Source organism: Eulemur rufifrons, chromosome 17, assembly GCF_041146395.1.
Source record: "Eulemur rufifrons isolate Redbay chromosome 17, OSU_ERuf_1, whole genome shotgun sequence".
Lineage (NCBI taxonomy): Eukaryota > Metazoa > Chordata > Mammalia > Primates > Lemuridae > Eulemur > Eulemur rufifrons.
This window is the reverse complement of record NC_090999.1, coordinates 53447819-53467452: the sequence shown is the minus strand read 5'-3', so window position 1 is coordinate 53467452 and position 19634 is coordinate 53447819. Positions and strand designations below refer to the sequence as shown.

Genomic DNA, 19634 nt, shown 5'->3' with positions numbered 1-19634 from the left:
CTTGGTGTGAAACATCAAATAGCACTTTTATAATTACATAGCACAGCAGTAATTAATATTGATCTCAGAACTTAGTAAAGGTCAACATTAATTTGTAGAACACATTGAATTCAATCTAGTCTTTACTCTGGAATTCATGCAGTGGGCACTATTTCACCAGCCCCATTACCACCACCACCATGACAACAAACTCAAACTTGAACCAACTGTTAGCAAACCTTTTTATTTCTTTCTTAAGATATAGCACACTTCTCTAAGGATCTTGAGTTCCTAGTGAAATGGTGCCTTAATTATGAAAAGAAGCATTTTTTCATTGGGTGTCTAACATGAAGGAGTTTGTTTTTTATTTTCTATTGTAGCAAATGTTTATCAGCATCTATAATATGCCATACTTGTCCTAAGTGACAGATAAAGCAGAGGAGAGATGGACCAAATGATTGTCAACCCAATAAAACATATTGTTTTGCATTTGTAATCATTGAGACTAATGGTTCACAAACCTGATCACACATCAAAATTATAAGGGGAGCTTTAAAAAAAAATACCATGCCTCGCCTCGTCACCTAAAAACCTGTACACAAATGTTCATGGCAGAATTATTCATAATAGCCCCAAATGGAAACAATCCAAATATGCATCAACTGATTAATAGGTAAATTAAAATGTGGTAGATATATAAAATGGAATAGTTTCCAGCAATAAATAGGAATGAGGGTCTGATACATGCTACAACATGGATGAACTTGGAAAACATCATACTAAGTGAAAGAAATCAGACGCAAAAGACTACTATGGTATGATTCCGTTCATATGAAATGTCCAAAATAGGCAAATCTATAGAGACAGAATGTAGATTAGTGGTTGTCTAGGGCTGGAGATCTTGGGAAGGAATGGAGAGTGACTGCTAATGGGTATAGGGTTTCTTTCTTAGGGTGATAAGACTGTTCTAAAATTGACTATAGTGACAGTTGTACAACTTTGTGAATATAAAAACCCACTGAATTATACACTCTAAATGCATGAATTGTACAGTGTATAAATTATATGTCAATAAAGCTGATAACAAATATAATACTAAACTTGGGTCCCAGTCCCAAAGACTATTATTCAATTGGGTTAGGTGGTACTTGGAATCACCTGATTTTAACATTTAGTGCTGAGAACCACTGGGATAGACTGAGTAACTCAAATGCTTAGATTTTTACATTTTTTTCTTTCCCTTAAAGGTGTTTTTTAAATTATAAAATTTAACTTAAAAACTTACCTTTTCCCTTTTTTCTCTTTTAAAATTATAAATTATAGTCCTGTGGATTTTTAAATATTCTTGTAATAGTTATATTATTATACAATAAGAATATTTTTAAAACTGTATAGAATACACAGCACTAATGAGATGAAGCAGCAGGGAAGTCAAAGCTGAAACTGGTTAAAATACGTTTTGGCTTTTTCCCTCCTAAGGTTGGAGTTATTAAATTGAATGGTCTGTATTTAGAAGGGGAATTGGTGTTTGTTACTGTAGAAGCACTAGCTCTTAATTTGTAATTCTACGGCTAAAAACAGACAAGTCACTTAAAGGAATATCTCCCATTTCATAGTTACTTTCCTTGATGTATTGGCCACCAGTCAGCCTGTCTTCCCCAGCTTCATTCAGTCTGAAGTGCTGAAGACATTTAACCTCCAGGCTCAGGCCCACCCAGTACTGGAGGGAATCTGGAGGGTCTTAGCAATACATCCCCATTCTCACATGTGTGGGTCATATCTAACATTCGAATTGCAGCCCTAAGTTGGGTCTCTGGAATACAAACCCAATCAATTGCAACTTTCCTGCCCATCTCCATGGCTTTTGTGTATTCTTTATGACTGAGATTCGGCCTCAACTTTCCCTTCAGCACCTCAGTAACCTGGCTGGGAATAAGCCCTACTTAGAAATGCAGTTTGGCAGTGCTAGGTTTCTCCCCTGCCTGGAGCTGGCTGGCTGGTGGACATCCTGCTTCATGCAGGAGAATCTACCCTATACTGTTCCACACTGTCACCTGCCAGAAGCTGTGTGTTGCCACTGGCAGGACACACTGCTCCTGGAACTCCCACCTGCTTGAATGCTGATGCTGGCCTGGAGCCCTGAAGGTCCACTCGGACATTACCAGTGATTGCTGGTCCCTGCAGCTCCCTCCGGCATGGGCATGACATTCCTGGATTCATCTCCTTTTCTCCCTGGCCTGCCAGTGAGGTTACAGCATCATCTCTGAAATCTTAAATGTTTTAGAATATAAAACATTTGCACTCATATAGAGTATCGAAACAATTTAGTTTTTTTTAAATGTAAAGAGTACATTCCAACTAAGTCTATTTTGAGACAATTTTGAGAATTTCACTACATGTTAATATTTCTGGAGGAGTGGTGGAATCAATCAAACTACATCATACCCTAAACTCCAAAAAGGCTAGGAATCAGAGAGCTAAAGTGTGAGCCACTCAAAAGTGAAACAACAAACCACTCTTTGGGGACACTGTATTGACTCCTATGTCTGGAGTCATGGCTAGATTCACTGAAGGTAATAATCTAGAAGAAGGAATTATAAACATGTCCATCAAATGTGGGGAAGACATTTAACTGAGCCAAAATACTAAGTGGGTGGGAAATAGGATGGAGAGCCTTTGTGCAAGATCATATATTTAGAAACCGAAAGAACACATGGATAAGAGAAACCAGATTGTAAGTGCTGTAAAAAACCCAGGGACATAGTTGAGCACATGTCACCCTAAACTTGCATGGAGGGAGGGCTGTTATGAATCAACTAAGCTATAAGGGAGATCATACATTTGCTATGTTGGTTAATAGAAAAGTACAAAGTGAACAAGTTCAGTTCTGTTTATTGCTATGGTCAGAGTAGTAACCTTGGCTAAAGAATGGCAATTGCCAGATATTTGAAGACATCAAAATTCAACAAGACATGCCATAATCTATAGCAAGTATTCATTAAGTATTTATTATTTGAATGACAAATAATTTCATCCAATAATCCTTAAACTGCTTAAAATATGCAACTTTTCAAATTTCATATGACCTTATTCCTTCTCTGCTCTAGTTTCTAAAAGCTTGATAATTCTTTTTATTCCTTACCAAAAATTCTTATGTTCTTGGTGTGTAAACTGGTGGCATTATCAAATTACTTTAGTTCAAATGGAAGACCAGATTCCTGCCAAACTGACCCAGTTGCCAACTATCTGAACTGAAACAAATAAAAATATGACGTAAATTTTTATATCACCTTCCAAAAGTTCATGAATTGCAATTTACCACTTAAGACTTTATTTAGATTTTGATCTTATGTGAAACTTACTGTCTGTGAAATTTTCTAATTACAAGGTGGAAGTCTTAATATTCAAAGGTGTTTATACTTTGAAAAGTCAGAAAGACAGTAACCTGAACAAGACTTTCTTCACAGAGCCTCTGTTACCAATAGAAATATACCACGGTCATAATTTTATGCTCACATGTCATACAAAGATGGGCTGTTACTGGAGAGTTATTTTGTACAGTTGGTATTTTTAATTCTCCGTTTTTTGTTCAAAAATTCAGTCTTCATTTTAATCAGGAAGAGAAGTCTGTGTTCCTTCCATTTCAAACTCATTGGTCCACTTTTGCAGGTCTTTTGCGTTGTGTATTGTCCACAACTTAGCAAAATACTTCAGCCTTTTCCTGGAGAAAAAAGAAAATACTTCTTATTTAATAAATGAAATTGTTGAGGGACAATATGTCTCAAGGGAAGCTATAAAAAGTCTATGACAACACAATACCAGGTAGGCTCTGTGGTTAGGAAGCTGTGTCAGAGTCACCTTTCTGGCAAAAAGAGCTTTCAGAGCTGCTGCTATAATCAATCAAGGGACCAAGGTAAGTGATCACCCCTATTGCCTCTGTGCCTTCTCCTAAAACACCCCCAGAGGGGAGACCCTGACCTCCTCCCACTTCTAACTCTGCCAGAGGATAGCTGTGTGTGTCTATTTGCACCTGAAGACAAAAACACTCCTCTGGTGTGTTCCCAGGATGAAAGTGAAACTGATTTAATAAAATAAAGCTAGCTAATGAATGAGTAAAATGCAAGCATAACACAGACCTGCTTTTTTTCCTGCAGAGTAGCAACCTAGTTAAGTATTTAGGGTCTGGAGCTAGAGTACCTGATTTCTAATTACTGCTCCACCACCAACTAGCTATGTGACCCTGCGTCAGTTTCTGGTCCATGCTGCCTCCCTTTCCCCAGCTATATAGCATGGGGATAATGATAGCCCCTAACTCACAAGGTGTTATAAGGATTAAGTGAGTTACTGTATATAAAACAGTAAGAACAGTAACTGGCTCAGTGTCTAGGCAGCTGCAAATGACGGCTCCAACTGGTTTCTGCACACAATAAATACTAATTATTATGACAAATCCACATGAAGGCATGTGAGTGAGTTTGATTTCTTTGATCCAGCCAGTGGAATTGATGTGATAAGCACTTTTAGTGAAAAAGTAAGATAGTAAATATAGTGTCCTAATACATTACCAGATTCCATCCCAATGCAAGCTCTTCCAATAATTCTCTCATCTTGTTGGTAGAACGTTACAGATTTCAAAATGTCATGTACTAGTTGGAAGAGTTAAAATATTTGAGTTTTCGGTGAATTTTCTTGTTCTTGTTTTATAGGCTATCTAGCAGCAGCAAGTGTAAACTATCATCATATTGTATTGCCATCTTGCATATATATCCTTTGTAGTGAATTTTTATTCTAATTTTTTTCAGGGAAAAAGAATAATGATAATAATAAGACAACAATAAAAGAGGATTTAAATTTATCTTTGGATTTTGCAGAGGAACAATGACTAAGTTTATTTTAAAATTGTCATAGATAATTTCCTCTCAGGAAAAATTTTATCCTAATCTGCCTTGTAACAGAAATAGGTTAAAACTGATTCTGGCACTTTGTTTCTGATCTGGCATTGTGGAAATGAGCCAGACACAGTGTTGATGGAGGCGGCTGTGCGCCATTCGTAGAGTCCCAGCACTCTGGACTTGGTCAACCGCCATATACCATGGCAAGGTGTGGCGTGCAAGGCAGAACCCCAGGAAGAAGGAGGTGGTGGAAGAGCTGTCTGCACAACTGTTCTTCAGTATACAAGTTAGCAACTATTTCTTTAACTAACATTATAGGTATTAATATTTCAATATTGAAATTCGGTAATGATTCCCAGAACTAAAGAATATTCTTAGAGTATAACATGGGGGCCACTGGTAGCCAGCAAAGACCTTCTACTTGATCGACAACTTGTTCACTCATGGTCACATGGTTATCGACCAGGACACTAATGCCCTGCCCCCAGCACATCAGGCTCTTCGGGTAGGGCAGAGGTGGGACAGCTGGTGGATGAGGAGCTGATGATGTTTTATAATTTTATGTTTGGGATACAAAAGGCAGTCATTTACTATTTATTAACATGATATATTCCTAGGAATATCTTCTTTCCAAAGTGTATCTCAGGTTTATATTAAGATTAGTTAATATGCTGACTCCATACTGGCTGGACAGCAAGGGTAAAAGGTAGAAAGCATTCAAGGTGACAGAGAGAAGCCAGTTGAGAATGTAAAATTTGTCACAAACAATCCACAAAATAAGTGATGTGTGGATACTGACTATGATTATATGGTTATATAACATTACTATTTTCATTCATATCCTGATAGAATTCTCAATTTCTGAACGCAATCACTGCATAACTGAACGTAATATATGAATAAAAGAAGTCCTCTGGGAGTTGTCAATATTGAAGTTTCTTTCAGTAATGTTTTTTATAACTGAATGTTTTAAACAACTAATATATTGGCACACAGTAAGGAGTTAATTCTTTAGAAAAATGACTGAAAAACCAATTTAGCAACTTAATAAAATCTGACTAATACATAAAGATGGACTGAAGTCACCTGAGCTTTGCCAAGAGCTATTTTCACTTTACCGTAATTAAATAATTTGGAATATTTGAAGAGGTGCTTAAAAGTAGATCTGATGTTCATTTACAGGACAATCCTCTCCCTTGGACAACTCTGAAGGTTTCTTTTTTTTTTTTGAGACAGAGTCTCACTCTGTTGCCCGGGCTAGAGTGAGTGCCGTGGCGTCAGTCTAGCTCACAGCAACCTCAAACTCCTGGGCTTAAGCGATCCTACTGCCTCAGCCTCCCGAGTAGCTGGGACTACAGGCATGCGCCACCATGCCCGGCTAATTTTTTGTATATATATATTTTAGTTGTCCATATAATTTCTTTCTATTTCTAGTAGAGACGGGGTCTTACTCTTGCTCAGGCTGGTCTCGAACTCCTGACCTCGAGCGATCCACCCGCCTCGGCCTCCCAGAGAGCTAGGATTACAGGCGTGAGCCACCGCGCCCGGCCTTGAAGGTTTCTTTATAAACAAAAAATGCAGCACAATCATTCTGACCTTTTCATATTTACTAATCCTTCCAGCTCTTTTGACTTGCGAGCTGCTTTCTTCAAAATTTCTCCAGGAACATCTGCTAGTTTAGCCACATTTAATCCATAACTTCTTGCTGCAATTCCTCTGGTTATTTGATAAAGAAAAGTGACAAAATCAGGGACTTGTTCTTCTTTGCCTATTAAGTAAAGAAAAAAGGAAAAGGATATCAAAACCAGGCTTGAAAGTTGAAAAATAGGATTAAGAAGACATAAATCCTTATAACTTTATTAAAATTTATAATCTGAAAAAGAAATCCATTGTTCCTAATCACCTGTTAGCTCTTTTTGTCAATTTTACGTATCTATAAAAAGGGTAAATATTGTTTTGAAATGCTTTTGCGTTTAAGATCTTTTAGCTCAGTTAAAACAGGTTTTTTATTTGTTTGTTTGTTTGAGACAAGGTCTCTCACTCTGTCGCCCTGGCTCAAGTGCAGTGGTGTCATCATAGCTCACAGCAACCTCAAACTCTTGGGCTCAAATGATCCTCCTGCCTCAGTCTCCCAAGCAGCTGGGACTACAGGCACGAGCCACACCTGGCTAATTTTTGTATTTTTTGTAGAGATAGGGTCTCCCTCTTGCTCTGGCTGGTCTTGAACCCCTGACCCTCAAGTGATCCTCCTGCCTTGGCCTCCCAAAGTGCCAGGATTACAGGAGTGAGCTACCACACCTGGCCTTAAAATAGTTTTTAAACAACAAATCACCACAAAATTTAAACTGACCTTTATCAAAAAGAAAGTGATTCTGATACATGTGGCACAATATAATTTCTCCTTTAAAAATAGATAAGGAAATATTACATGTTACACAGTTTAAACAACAGACTGAGAAATTTTGGTTTATTAAATATTCTGGCTAACTAAGAGTTATACGTATTGATGTGGATGCCATTCAGTACCACCCGGATCCCAGTTAGGACTAAGGGGATTCCCCCAGCTCTCAGGAAGGTTGCCAGCCTGCAACTCTCAGCTGTATGCCCCTCCGGGAGCTGCTGCAGCTAAAGAGAGCTGCTTCACCCAAAGTCACACTCCCTCTAAGGGCAGCCTGCATCTGGTGACTTGTTGCTATGGGGGTTGGCAGGCAGCCTCTAAGATGGCCACCAAAGATCCCTGACTCCAAATGTTCATGCCCTTGTATTATTCCCTTCCTCTGAGTATGGGCTGGACCCACTGACTCGCTGCTAATGAATAGAGTATGACAAAAGTGATGGGATGCGATGTCACTTCAGAGAGTGGGTAACAAAGACTGTGGGCTCTGTCTTGGGCACTCTAGCTTGCTTGCCTGCTCTGAGGGAAGCCAGCTGCCATGTTGTGAGCTGCCCTAGGGAGAGGCCCACCTGGAAAGAAGCTGATGTCTTCTACCGACAGTGAGGGCTTCAGGCCTGCCAAAATTTGGAGGCTTGCCAACAGCTATGTGAGTGGGCTAGGAAGCAGACTGCCTCAGTCAAGCCTTGAAGTGACTTCTGTCTTGGCCAATACCTTGACAGTAGCCTGGTGAGAAATCCTGAGCTAGAGGTGTTCTGCTAAATTGTTCCTGGATTCCTCATCCACAGAAATTATGAAGTAATGAATGTTTGTTGTTTTAAGATGCTATGTTTTGGGGGTAATTTTTTGTATGTTGTTTGCAAATTACCCCAAACTAATAAAGATAACTAATAAAGGGTATAAAGGCCTGGCCCCCTCACCCCAAGCTGAGGTAACTCTAAAGGACTATCCCAGCCTCAGAGCTCTCTACAGGGCTGGCTGAAGCCTTATGACGCCACACAGCCCAGTACTGCTCAGTCCTGCCTGCAGGTGTACATCATGACACAACACTCCCCAGTAAACCTCTTGAATGCAAATCTCAGAATTTGTTTCCTGGAGAATTCAGTCTGCCACACATAAACATACACATGAATTTACAACTTTTAAAGAATTGGGATATAATGAAGTCCAATACTAACATGATGCTGAATGCAGTTTAATTGTTGACAAATCTAAAGCACATCAGATAATGTAGCTTTTATTATGAAATCCAATATAACTGCACAGTGTTGCAAATGTGTACAAGATGGACCATATGTATAATGATTTCTGTGACCCTATTATAAGTTTTTCAAGAGCATTTTCTCAGACATTATTTTATTTGATAAATGTGCATGCTTTTTTTTATCAGTTAAAAACTAAAACACCAAAAGACTGAACAAAACAGTGAGAAAGGACAATGGAATCCTTACCCTCCTATAAGAATTCAGCAACAGACAAATAAGAGCTTTCTAAGGGTGGGTGCTGGAAGTGAGAGGTGGAGAGATGCCAGCTCACTCAGGAACACACGGACCCAAACTATCATCACAAAGCACTGAAAAGACCTTTTGCCCCCAAATAAAACTTAAAGAACACAAAGAACAGGTAAGGAAATGGGTGGAAACACGTTAGGGAAGACACATCTAGAAACCAATACCTGTGAACCTAGATAATTTTTTGTTACTCTTAGATGCTCACAAGACTAAGAGTGAAGTGAACAGTGGTAGGCAATCAAAAAGGCAAACTTTTCTCATTTTTAAGACAGGAAAATAGTATTATCACTTCAATTGGGTTAGTCCTAACTGATTTCCCTGTCTCCAGGTTCTCCTGTATAACCTAGCCTCCACGCTGGTCCTTCTAAAACAAGATTCATTCATCTGTTTGTCTGCCCGTCCGTCTGTCCATCCATTCAGCCAATACCAGGAGTTTCTGAGAGCCTACTCAATGCCACAAAACTCCCCTACTCAAAAATTGCTTTGCTGGTGGGTTTTTAATTTTTTTGTTTTTGGTATGTAATATGTAGTATGTATATATACACTAATATACAGATATAGCTATAATTATGTTTTTATATGTAATGTATAATATAGCTATAACATATCACTAAATTACATGAAATATTACACTGTTTTGAACACCATGTTCACACACCTCAGCACAAACAGCCGCCGAGTTTGTTATCATATGCTGGTCTCCCCTTTAATACTAATTATGGTAGTTCTCACACCTTCAAGGCAAAGAATAGCTTTTTCCATAGTTATATATGCCTTTAGTCCTCTTTGTAGTGTGTGTGTGTGTGTGTGTGTGTGTGTGTGATAGAAATATGGAGGCAGAGAGCCAGGCAGGAGAGAAGATGAACAAAAACAACTTGTTTTTTTACAGCCTCATAGTAAAAGTTCTTGATGAGGATTTGACTTACAAGCTATGACAATTTCTTAAGTGGATATTACTGAAAAGTTGATCTGGCACTGCTTAGAGTCACTGAAAGTAATAATTCATGTTTATGCTTATTATAAAGAAAATTAGCTAAATTTATTTTAAAGCCAAACTTTTCTAGGCAGTTATTAAAGAGATATGTGCTGATCAAATTATTTCTTTTAGGATAGATTCATGAAAATTTAGAGGTAGATGAATCTTATCCAAGACCATGCAAACTGAAATAGACCAAAACACAAGCTTCCTGACTGCTTGTCCCTTACTTTACCTATCACACCATGGGAAATGGACAAGCAGAGTATCTCGGAAGCCATCTAAAAGACCTCTGGGGCATTTTAGTGATGGCCTCTAATTTAGAAGAGGAGGAGTTCAGGCAGGGGTAATGGATGCAGCATAAATTTAGCCAGGAACAATATTGGAAGGAAACAGGCAATGAAGCAACGTTTCAACATTCTGAGTGAATGTGGCTTTCAACCTAAAATTCTAACCCTAGCTGAATTATAAATCAAATATAGAGGTATAGTGGAGACATTTTCATTCATGCAAAGCCTGAAAACTTTTACTTCCTTTGGTTGATATTAGTAGTAGCCTACCTAAAACTGATTCCACCCCTAAGAAAACCCTGATTTTATAAGGAATTAACTCCCTAACCATGTAACTCAGCTGATTGTACCCTTATATTCAGCTCTAAAAGTTAATCCTGGTCCATGTAGGCCCATCAAAGTCATCTCTGCCATCCTCACTACTAAGAACTGATTTAAGAATGGGCATGCGATTCCATTCTGAAAATGAGATGGCATAATCATGAGACACTAGCAGGCTCTGAGAAAAAGGTTCCCTTGTTCCTAAGAAAGAGTTGCAGGATATGCTGGTTCCTTTTCTTTCTTCCTTTGGATATTGCCAATTCTGGACGTGATGCCTCAAAGAGCTGTAGCCATCTGGCCACTAGCAGATGATGAAGCTGATGATGAAGCCAGCCAGGCAGGAAGAGAGAGCCTAGAAAATTACAAAGAGGAGGAGCTAAAGCCCATTCTTCCCCTGAGGTGCCTGTAATTTGAGATTATTTGAGATTATATTTACTGTATCCTTATTGTTTGAGCCAGTGTGAGTCTGGGTATTTTGTTACTTGAATCAAATGCCCAGAAGAGAGGTAAGAGAATTCCTACAATGTTAGCAAAGACAGGCCTCAGGACAGCAGCCAGCTCAGATGAGGAGGAAGACAAAGGGCGCCAGGATAAAGAATCTCAGTGGGGACAAACTGGAACCACCAGGTTCAATCATTGGGAAAAACCTCCAGAGAAGCATTTCACAAAGAGAACATAACATTCAGGTATAGACTAAAAAAAACAAATAAAAACAAAAAAGCCAAAATGAAAAATGTAAGAACAAGGCAGTTCTTATCTTTAAGAAAATAGAAAAAGTAGTAAAAGAAAGAAAATGTACTTGTCTGCATACTTGACTCATCAGTAAGCAATACCTACATGGCAATAATAGTGGAAACTATAAATATGAATGAAATACAAAAAACATGAAACGATTATATTGGGAGGACAGGGGAAGGGAAGGCTGAAGACTCCCAACTAACACAATGAGAAGTCCATCAATAATGTATTAAGTTGAAGAATCAAGAGATAGGAAAATATGCATATTATTGAGAAATATGACAGAAATGAAGAAAAGAGTTGAAGACTGGGATGGGGAGAGGTGTGGAGTGAGAGGACAGAAACTTGTCAGCCTGAGCCTTTTAGATCATTTAATTTTAAAAATTATGTTCATTGATAAAAGTTTAAATCAATAAAATAAAATACCAGAACACTTAGGGGAAAGGTATCATGCTCTGGGTTAAGCAGTCAGTTCACATCAAATGCTTAGCGGCACTGACCCTTCCCTGTTGGTGAATTCTATTTTGTCTGTCCCAAGGGTTTTACTTAAGTGTCCTCCTGTCACTTTGGATGCAGATTAATAGATACAAAACTTCTTCCATGACAGAATTTATGATGTGTTTTTCAAGAGTTCATGGTGGTGAAAGACAGGAATTGCCTAATATTACATTTATTTTAGGTCCAGTGCTTTGTTTTATTTGGGCCAGTTGCCTGATTCCTTTTTCAGGTCTATCCTTATTTCTTTTCCAAAATAAAATTTGGACCCTGGAGTGCCCTGGATAATGGATTTTCCATTATAGCACAACAATTGTGCAAATCACCACAAGCCCAAAGGCTGGTAGCTTAAAAAAATTACTACTGAACAGAAAACAAAATATGCTACAGTCTACCATATTACTTACAGCAGTTGAATTTATTTTTATTGGCTAATGATGTTCTTTTTCATAAAAAGACTCATGTCTGTGCAATAACTGAAAAGGATAGGAAAAATACTGTAGATCCTCCATGGCAGCTCTAGCAGAGTGGAAGAGAAGAGAATCTGGAGGCAGAAGACATGGATTCTAGGCTCAGGTTAGCCGCCCCCCACACCCGAGTGGCTAACATGGGCAAGCACGTAACCTGAGATTCAGCTTCCTAGTAATATTAAGATAAAACATATGCCCAGTACAGTACTTGGCCCTTAGTAAGTACTATTCAATGATATTTGGAGGAAAATATTGGTTATTTTTAAAGATGACAAATAATACTCTGCACTTGACTATCAAGGCATCTTTCCTGAGATGAATCACGTAAGAATGTAAGGCACTAAGAGGAAAACTTAAAAACCCTCTCTACCCTCCAACCTCCTCCTTCTTGTTTTGTCTTTTTTTTAAAAAGGTCTGCCATTACAAATGAGATGAGGAAGACCAGAGGACTCAGAGATAGCAAGGATAAATGTAAAGTCTACTTGACCTAAAGCTTAGCAAAAATATATCTGGAAAACTGTTATTTTAACTGACATGCATAGCTTTCATTATAAACAAGCAATAAGTTCATATTCCTATAATCTTAGAGTTGTCAAACATGAAAACCAATAATATTCTACTTGTACCTACTGCGGAAATATTTCATTACCTGGATCCTGTTTGCTTTCGTCTTCGATGACCAAGAATCCCATGTGGTAATTCCCCACCTGTTGTGAGTAACTTTTCTCTAGTTCACAAACTGGTGGATAATGGGTGACAAACAGGGTTAAGGATTTCACCTAAAGCAATAAGACATAGCACAAATGTTATTTTACTTTTAAATTTTAATGACAACTTTTTTTAAATTTTGTTTTGAAAAACTTCAAATCCTCATAAAAGTTGTAAGAAAACTACAATGACCACCCCTGTACTCTTTTATCTAGGCAACCAACTGTTAATATCTTGCCATATTCCCTTCCTTCCTCCCTTCCCCCCACAGACACACACACATTTTTTCCTGAACCATTTGAGAATTACTTGTAGACATCGTGACACTTTATCCCTAAATATTTAAGATTCTAAGAACAAAAACATTCTCCTCTAAAACCAGAATAAAATTATACTCAAGAAATATATTGCTATTATATAGTCCATAAATTCCCCCAATTGTCCCAATAGTTCTTTTTTCCCCTCTTTCCTTGTCTTTTATGACATTAACATTTTTGAAGACTGAAGGAAGACTATTGTCTGGAAAAAAAATAAATGGAAATTACACCTTAAAAACAAAACAAAAACCAAAAATCTGAGGACCACAAAAGGTTAAAGAAAAAGTAATTTTATTTTTGTGTTGTTTTTTGAAAAGAACTATAAGTAATAAAATATGCTTTTATTGGCTACTTAAGGAAGAGACGAAGAAATGAAAATGGGAAGAAGACAAAAAGAAAAGAGCAATAAAATGGGGGAAAAATGGAAAAAGAAAGACCAAAGGAAAGAACGGCTTGGGGCAGGTGTTATGAGGGAGGAATAGAAAGGCAGAAACCAAAATGAACAAACACACAGAAAATAAACAAAAGGGGAGAGGTGGACAGAGATGACAGGGATGGAAAGTTTGACACAAACAAAATTTCACACTGAGATGCTTAGAAATACACTCTGAAAAAAGAGATATGCAATGAAAGAATGATGTTACTAAATTAGAGAGGGATGCAAAGAGATGAGATCAAAGGTCTTATATTGAGATCTTTTAGGATGTCAGTGAAAGAAGTATTTTAGAGGGTAGAAATGGCACTATCTCGTAGTCTTTCTTTAAGGAATCTGGCTGGAGGTGTATGGTCCCGGCTCTTGATTTAGAGTTTGCCAAGGATAATAAGATACAGTTCTGACTAGAAATATTGCCAGGGAGGCCCTTCTCGTACAAGCAGATTTATTTTGATTCAGCAAAAGAAAGGAAGACCATCAAACAACTATAAGCATTATTTAGGGTCAATCTATCTGAATTCAGTGTATAGCATTCTAATAATCAAATAGATTATGCAGGGCTAGGGTCAATTATAATTGAGTATTTGGAGACTGACATTAGCAAAGTGATCTGTATAGTACGTACCACCCACATACAAAAAGGCATGCAGGGATCGCATAAAGGTACTATGACTATAGTCAATAATAATATATTACATGTTTCACAATTAAGAATAAATTTCAAATGTCTTACCATAAGAAATGATAAGCAAGGTGAAGGACGTGTTAATTAGCTTGATTTAATTATTCCACACTGTTTACACATATTCAAACATGTACCCCATAAATGCATACAATTATGATTTGTCAATTTAAAATAGTATTAATTTATTTTTTGAAAAGGTATTCAGGATACTTACATCTCTAATAAAATACTCAAGGGTAGCATAGGCAATGGCAATTCCATCATGGGTGCTTGTCCCTCTTCCCAGTTCATCCAAGATAACCAAGGACTGGGATGTTGCTTTTCTGATTATCTCTGCTGTGTCAGTTAGTTCTTCCATAAATGTACTCCGTCCTTTATATATATTGTCTGCAGCACCCATCCTGCAAGTAAAATGACAACACTCTGATTTTCCTCTTAACTTCTTATTAGGAAGCCCAGCGTTATTTTATTAACAATAAATATAAAAGATCCCTAGGGATCTATGTATTTTTAGCCAGCAATAGTTGAAATTGTATTAAACAAAAGAAGCATATGTTGAGTGTAAGGAGTGCCTAACTTCAAAGTGTACCTTGCGGGAACATTCTGGATAGAATCTCAGGTATTGGACAGAACTAAAAAGTAGGCAAACTTTTGAACCTAACTTTTTCTGACCAATTATTTCCAAACCAAAGTTCTGGTATTCACAATGCTTCCCTGTGTTGCTGTGTTTAAAACAGCATGAATACAGTATTAGGATACTGTACAATTAAAGGATTTTTCAGTTTTTTCTTAAGATTTCATACTGACATTATGAATTAAAGTATTACATAAAAATTTTTACTGGAAGAATTATAGATGTTTGTAACCTTGGATAGCAGCTAATACAGGTTGCAGGTTCCCAAGGTGGATTTTATGAAACACAGTTCCTACAGATCTCAAGAAGTGGGTCTAAAATATTTAAGGATTTCTTTCCTGTAAGACTTCTTAGAACCTGTAATATTGGATTACACACCGTGCATTTCTTAGAGAAGTATCTCTAGCACATAGCTTTTATTTAACTGATTTAACCATGGACCTTAAAATTTCTTCCAGAGCACCTTATAGCAATAATGTCCTACAGAATACATTTGAGAAAACACCTAGTTAGTGCAAAAGGAACCTGAAAAAATGAAACAGAATAATTACTATGTAATACTTAATGTCATGCAGTTAATTGTAAAACTCAGATTTCAGGTTTTTGACCCACTAGCCAGCTTTATGGATGCTGGTAAGTATTTTTTCAGCAAAATCCCTTCATCAATTTAGTTTTGTTACAGTAGTGCATAAAGTAGAGTACACACTTCACACTTGACCTACAGCACTATAATGTACCTTTCATTTCTGGAGAAATTCATGGTAAAAACAAGCCTTAGCCAGCTGTGTGGCTGAAGCCATAAAATGGCGAGGAGATGAAGTGTGATGTCCATAGATGGGCAGAGCCTTAGAACTGTTCCAGTAACCAGTGGTATTTAGAAACCGTAATTAACTATATCTTTGATGGAGTTAATAAAGTTTTACTCAAAGTGCTGTCAATTTTATCCATTTTAAAATCAATAAATACAAAGCATAATTTCTGAAATGTTGCTAACTTAGGAACATTTTGGCTACCTTTTCCAAAGTTCGAATACTGTTATTGACCTCAAACCTTATTAACTTTCTGTAATTATGATTTTTAAAAAGTATACTATGTTACTTTTATTAAAATCTACATATACAGAAAAAATATAGAAGGTTATGAACATGTTTATAGTAGTTATCTCTGGTGGGAGGATTACTGGTCATTTGGTGACCCTTTCTCCTCCCCCAAGGACCTAGCAAAACATTTGGCACAAAGATGAGATTGATAAACAGGTATTTAAAAAAACAAACAAACAAACAAAAACAGGTATTAAATAAAAGCAACATAATAAAGCTTTCCTTCCCAACTCTAAAGGATTAAAACATATTAGAAACATTGCTCTAATATGGCTGCAAAAAGATTTTATGCTGCTTATGTATTCTTTCTATTACTATCATTGGGGTACCTTTAGGAATCAGTTCAAATAAAATACATAGAGCCAATAAATATAGATTATATGTATACATATAAGTAGCTAATTTAGTTTAATTTAAAGCAGCAAATCATATTTGATGCAATAGAGACATTCACAAAGACTGAGTTTTGTCACTAGAAATTTGCAAATTCTTATTTTTGGCCTTAGGCCTTGAACTTTTCTATGTATCTATTTCTTGACTTTAAAAAAGTAGGTGTCACATTGGAAAAGCAGTTTCTAGTCTATAAAATAGAGTGAAAAAAATTTTAATTATGACACATAGAAATTATGTCACATAGCTAAATATGGTAGAAAAAGCAGTAACTTAAGTAGAGACCAGTGCTCTAGTCCTGTCTTAGCCCTAAATACTGTGCCATCTTGGACAAGTTGGGTGACTTTTCTGTATGATTGTAGCTTCCTCATCTGTAAAAAGGGGAGAAAATTATTTAAAAAAAAAACCAAAAAAACCTTTTCTGAAGTCCCATGATTTTTATATATGTATTAATTCATGCTCACACTGACATAGCAAAGTCCGTTAGATTAAGTTTCAAGCCCTGAATCAAGAGCAAAAACTTAATGTGAGCAAATCATATAACTGAAAATCAACTTTTCAATTAGTCCTCACAGTGGCTGAGAGTCAAATGTGATAATTTACATGAGCAATAATGAGCATTTTCTTGTGTTTTGGGCACTAACCTGAGTGGCTTCATCTGCATTATCACATTTTGTCCTGATAGCCCCATAATGAGATGTAGATGTTTATCCCCACTTACAGGATAAGGAAACCCAGACTGAGTGCACAAAAAGCTACTCAGTCATGGAGTCATTATTCACACTTAGTTGAGCCTGATGCCAGGGTCTACACTTTGACCACCTCGCTCTACATACCATAAGAGGCTAAAACGTACCGAAGTGAATATGTTCTAAGGCAGGGGTGGGGAACCTGAAGCCATAAGGCCACATGTAGCCTTCTAAGTCCTTAAGTGTGGCCTTTTGACTGAATCCAAATCTTACAGAACAAATCCTTTTTATTAACACATTTTTGTCTCTTATATTTTTATTTTATATTTAAAATGAATGTATTTAAAATATCGAAGAAGAAAGTAAGTTTCAGTAAAAGAATCCTCCCAGATTGACCAGCACAATTAGAACATTAGTCAGCCATAAGGGATAAATTGACAGCTGCTATGCTCATGATTTAGTTCTAACTTCCCCCACCTGACTGGCACCACAACCGCACAAGGCTGGTTGGTGAGAGTTTACAGGGGTTAAGTATGCCAGTCTGTTATCAGCTTTTGACAACAGTCTACTGTGTTTCTGTTTGAAGTGGAATTTGTGAATAGCTGCACACCTCTACAGTATTTTTTAATTCTGTCTGCTTAATAGCCCATCATTTCAAAGACCAGGAGAGTGCTTCAAGAAGAAAAGAGATTTTTTAATGAGGAGAGGGAATTGCAATATTATCTTGCTTTTGCTAAAGATAAGATGATTTGCTTGCTTTGTGATACTGCATTATCAACATTAAAGGAATTCAATGCTCATCAGCATTATAACACTCATATGGACAACAAATACTTTAAATTATTTGGTTGTATTGCAGAAATTAAAAAATAAAAAACAAAAGCAAAGACTATTCTTTTAAGCAGCAATAAGACTTGGAAATGATACCACTGAAGCAACTTATAAAGTAGTTTATATACTAGGGAAAAAAAGGAAGCCACTCAGTGATGCAGAAATTGTGAAAGAGTTCATTGTCAAAGTTGTAGGATGCTTAGAGACCCTGATAACATTTCAAAGTACAAACAACTGCCTCTTTCAAGGAGAACCATAACTGATCTGCAGCATGAATCAGCCTTCAACTTAACAGAACAACTTCATGCAATACTTCAAATGGAAAATATATATTATTTATTTGGTTTGGATGAATCAACTGATACTACTAACTCGGTGCAGGTTTTATACTTCATTCGTGTCATAACAGAAGATTTTTTTGCTACAAAGAGTGACTTGCTTTGGGCACTCTTGAGAACAGAACACAGGGAATAGATATCTTCAACAGCTTTCAAGATAAATGTCATGAAGTTGGACTGAATTTGATAAATACAGTGCGTGTGTATGTACAGATGGTGCACCTTCCATGACAGGAAAACATGAAGGGTTTATTATACAGATAAAAAAATTATTAACAGGTCCAGATGCTTGCATTTCTTTTCATTGTATCTTGCATCAGCAAAATCTCTGTGCTAAAGCTACTATTTTAAGTGAAAATTTGCAACAGTTGTAAGTATTGTTAACTATATTCCTGCAAATGCAACACGGCACCATCAGTTTCCTAACACACTAAAGTTAAATGATGAGGTATTCAGTGTGGAATTACCGTATCATTCTAAAGTGTGTTGGCTATCACAGGGACAAGCATTAGCCAAAATTTTATCTCTGCGAGAATAGGTAGTTAAATTTTATGAAGAACAGAATCAGCAATGTGGATTATTGAAAGAAGATTTCTATAGGAATGCAGGATTTCTGTGTGGTATCATGTCAAATCAAAATGACTTGAATATATAAAGTAAGGTAAAACTAAGTCTATATATGACATATGGCAAAAAATCCAAGCATTTTGAAAAAAGTTATCTTTTTTCAAAACACTTCTTCAAAAGGAAATTTTGGATGAACATTTTTCCCAGTTAGCAAAGGTCATTGATTAAGCAGGATGATATACGCAAATCATTTGAAGAATACTGTTATAGACCTATTAATTGGAGAATACAATGAAAGGTTCACTGACTTTGAGAATCATGACATCACACTCAAATTAGCATTTCAGCCTCACCCAGTTGATATCACCAAGGCACCTAAAGAACTACGGATGAAATTGATCAAGCTCTCAATAGATGACATTTTAAAGTCATTGTTTAATGCTAAGAAAGATTCAACTGAAATATGGAAAAATGCAGTAGAATATCCACGCCTTCAGCAACATGCCCTAAAAATGCCTTCTTGCTTTTCAACCACTTATTGTTGTGAATCAACATTCTCCTATCTAACCCAAATCAAGATGAATGATACCCATCTAGAGGATCAACTGAAACTGCAGACCTCCATGATGCAATCAAATATTCAAATGCTTTCCAATAAAAAGCAGACACAACAAAGTCATTAAAAGGTTGGTTAACTTTACAATTAACAAACACTTTTCATCTTTTGAAATTAAGTACATGGTAGTTAGATTTTTACAAAATAATATACATTTTTAAGTATATCTAATTGAAGTTTCTTAAATGTGGTCTTATTTGATTACAGCTAAATTCATACAGCCTTCCAACATGAAAAGGTTCCCCACCTCTGCCCTAAGGTG

The 19634-nt window shown here is 36.8% G+C and overlaps 1 protein-coding gene across 1 annotated transcript in view; it reads right to left on the bottom strand.

Annotated features, from left to right (window-relative positions):
- Positions 1–3077: 3077 nt before the first annotated feature.
- Positions 3078–19634, bottom strand: part of MSH3 (mutS homolog 3) — a 184375-nt gene continuing 167818 nt past the window's right edge. The window contains exons 21-24 of the mRNA XM_069492006.1: positions 14422–14608; positions 12714–12843; positions 6468–6639; positions 3078–3700 (exon numbers count right to left, since the gene is read on the bottom strand). Coding sequence (XP_069348107.1) covers positions 3589–3700; positions 6468–6639; positions 12714–12843; positions 14422–14608 — 601 coding nt within the window. The 3' untranslated portion in view covers positions 3078–3588. The remainder of the gene's footprint in view (positions 3701–6467; positions 6640–12713; positions 12844–14421; positions 14609–19634) is intronic.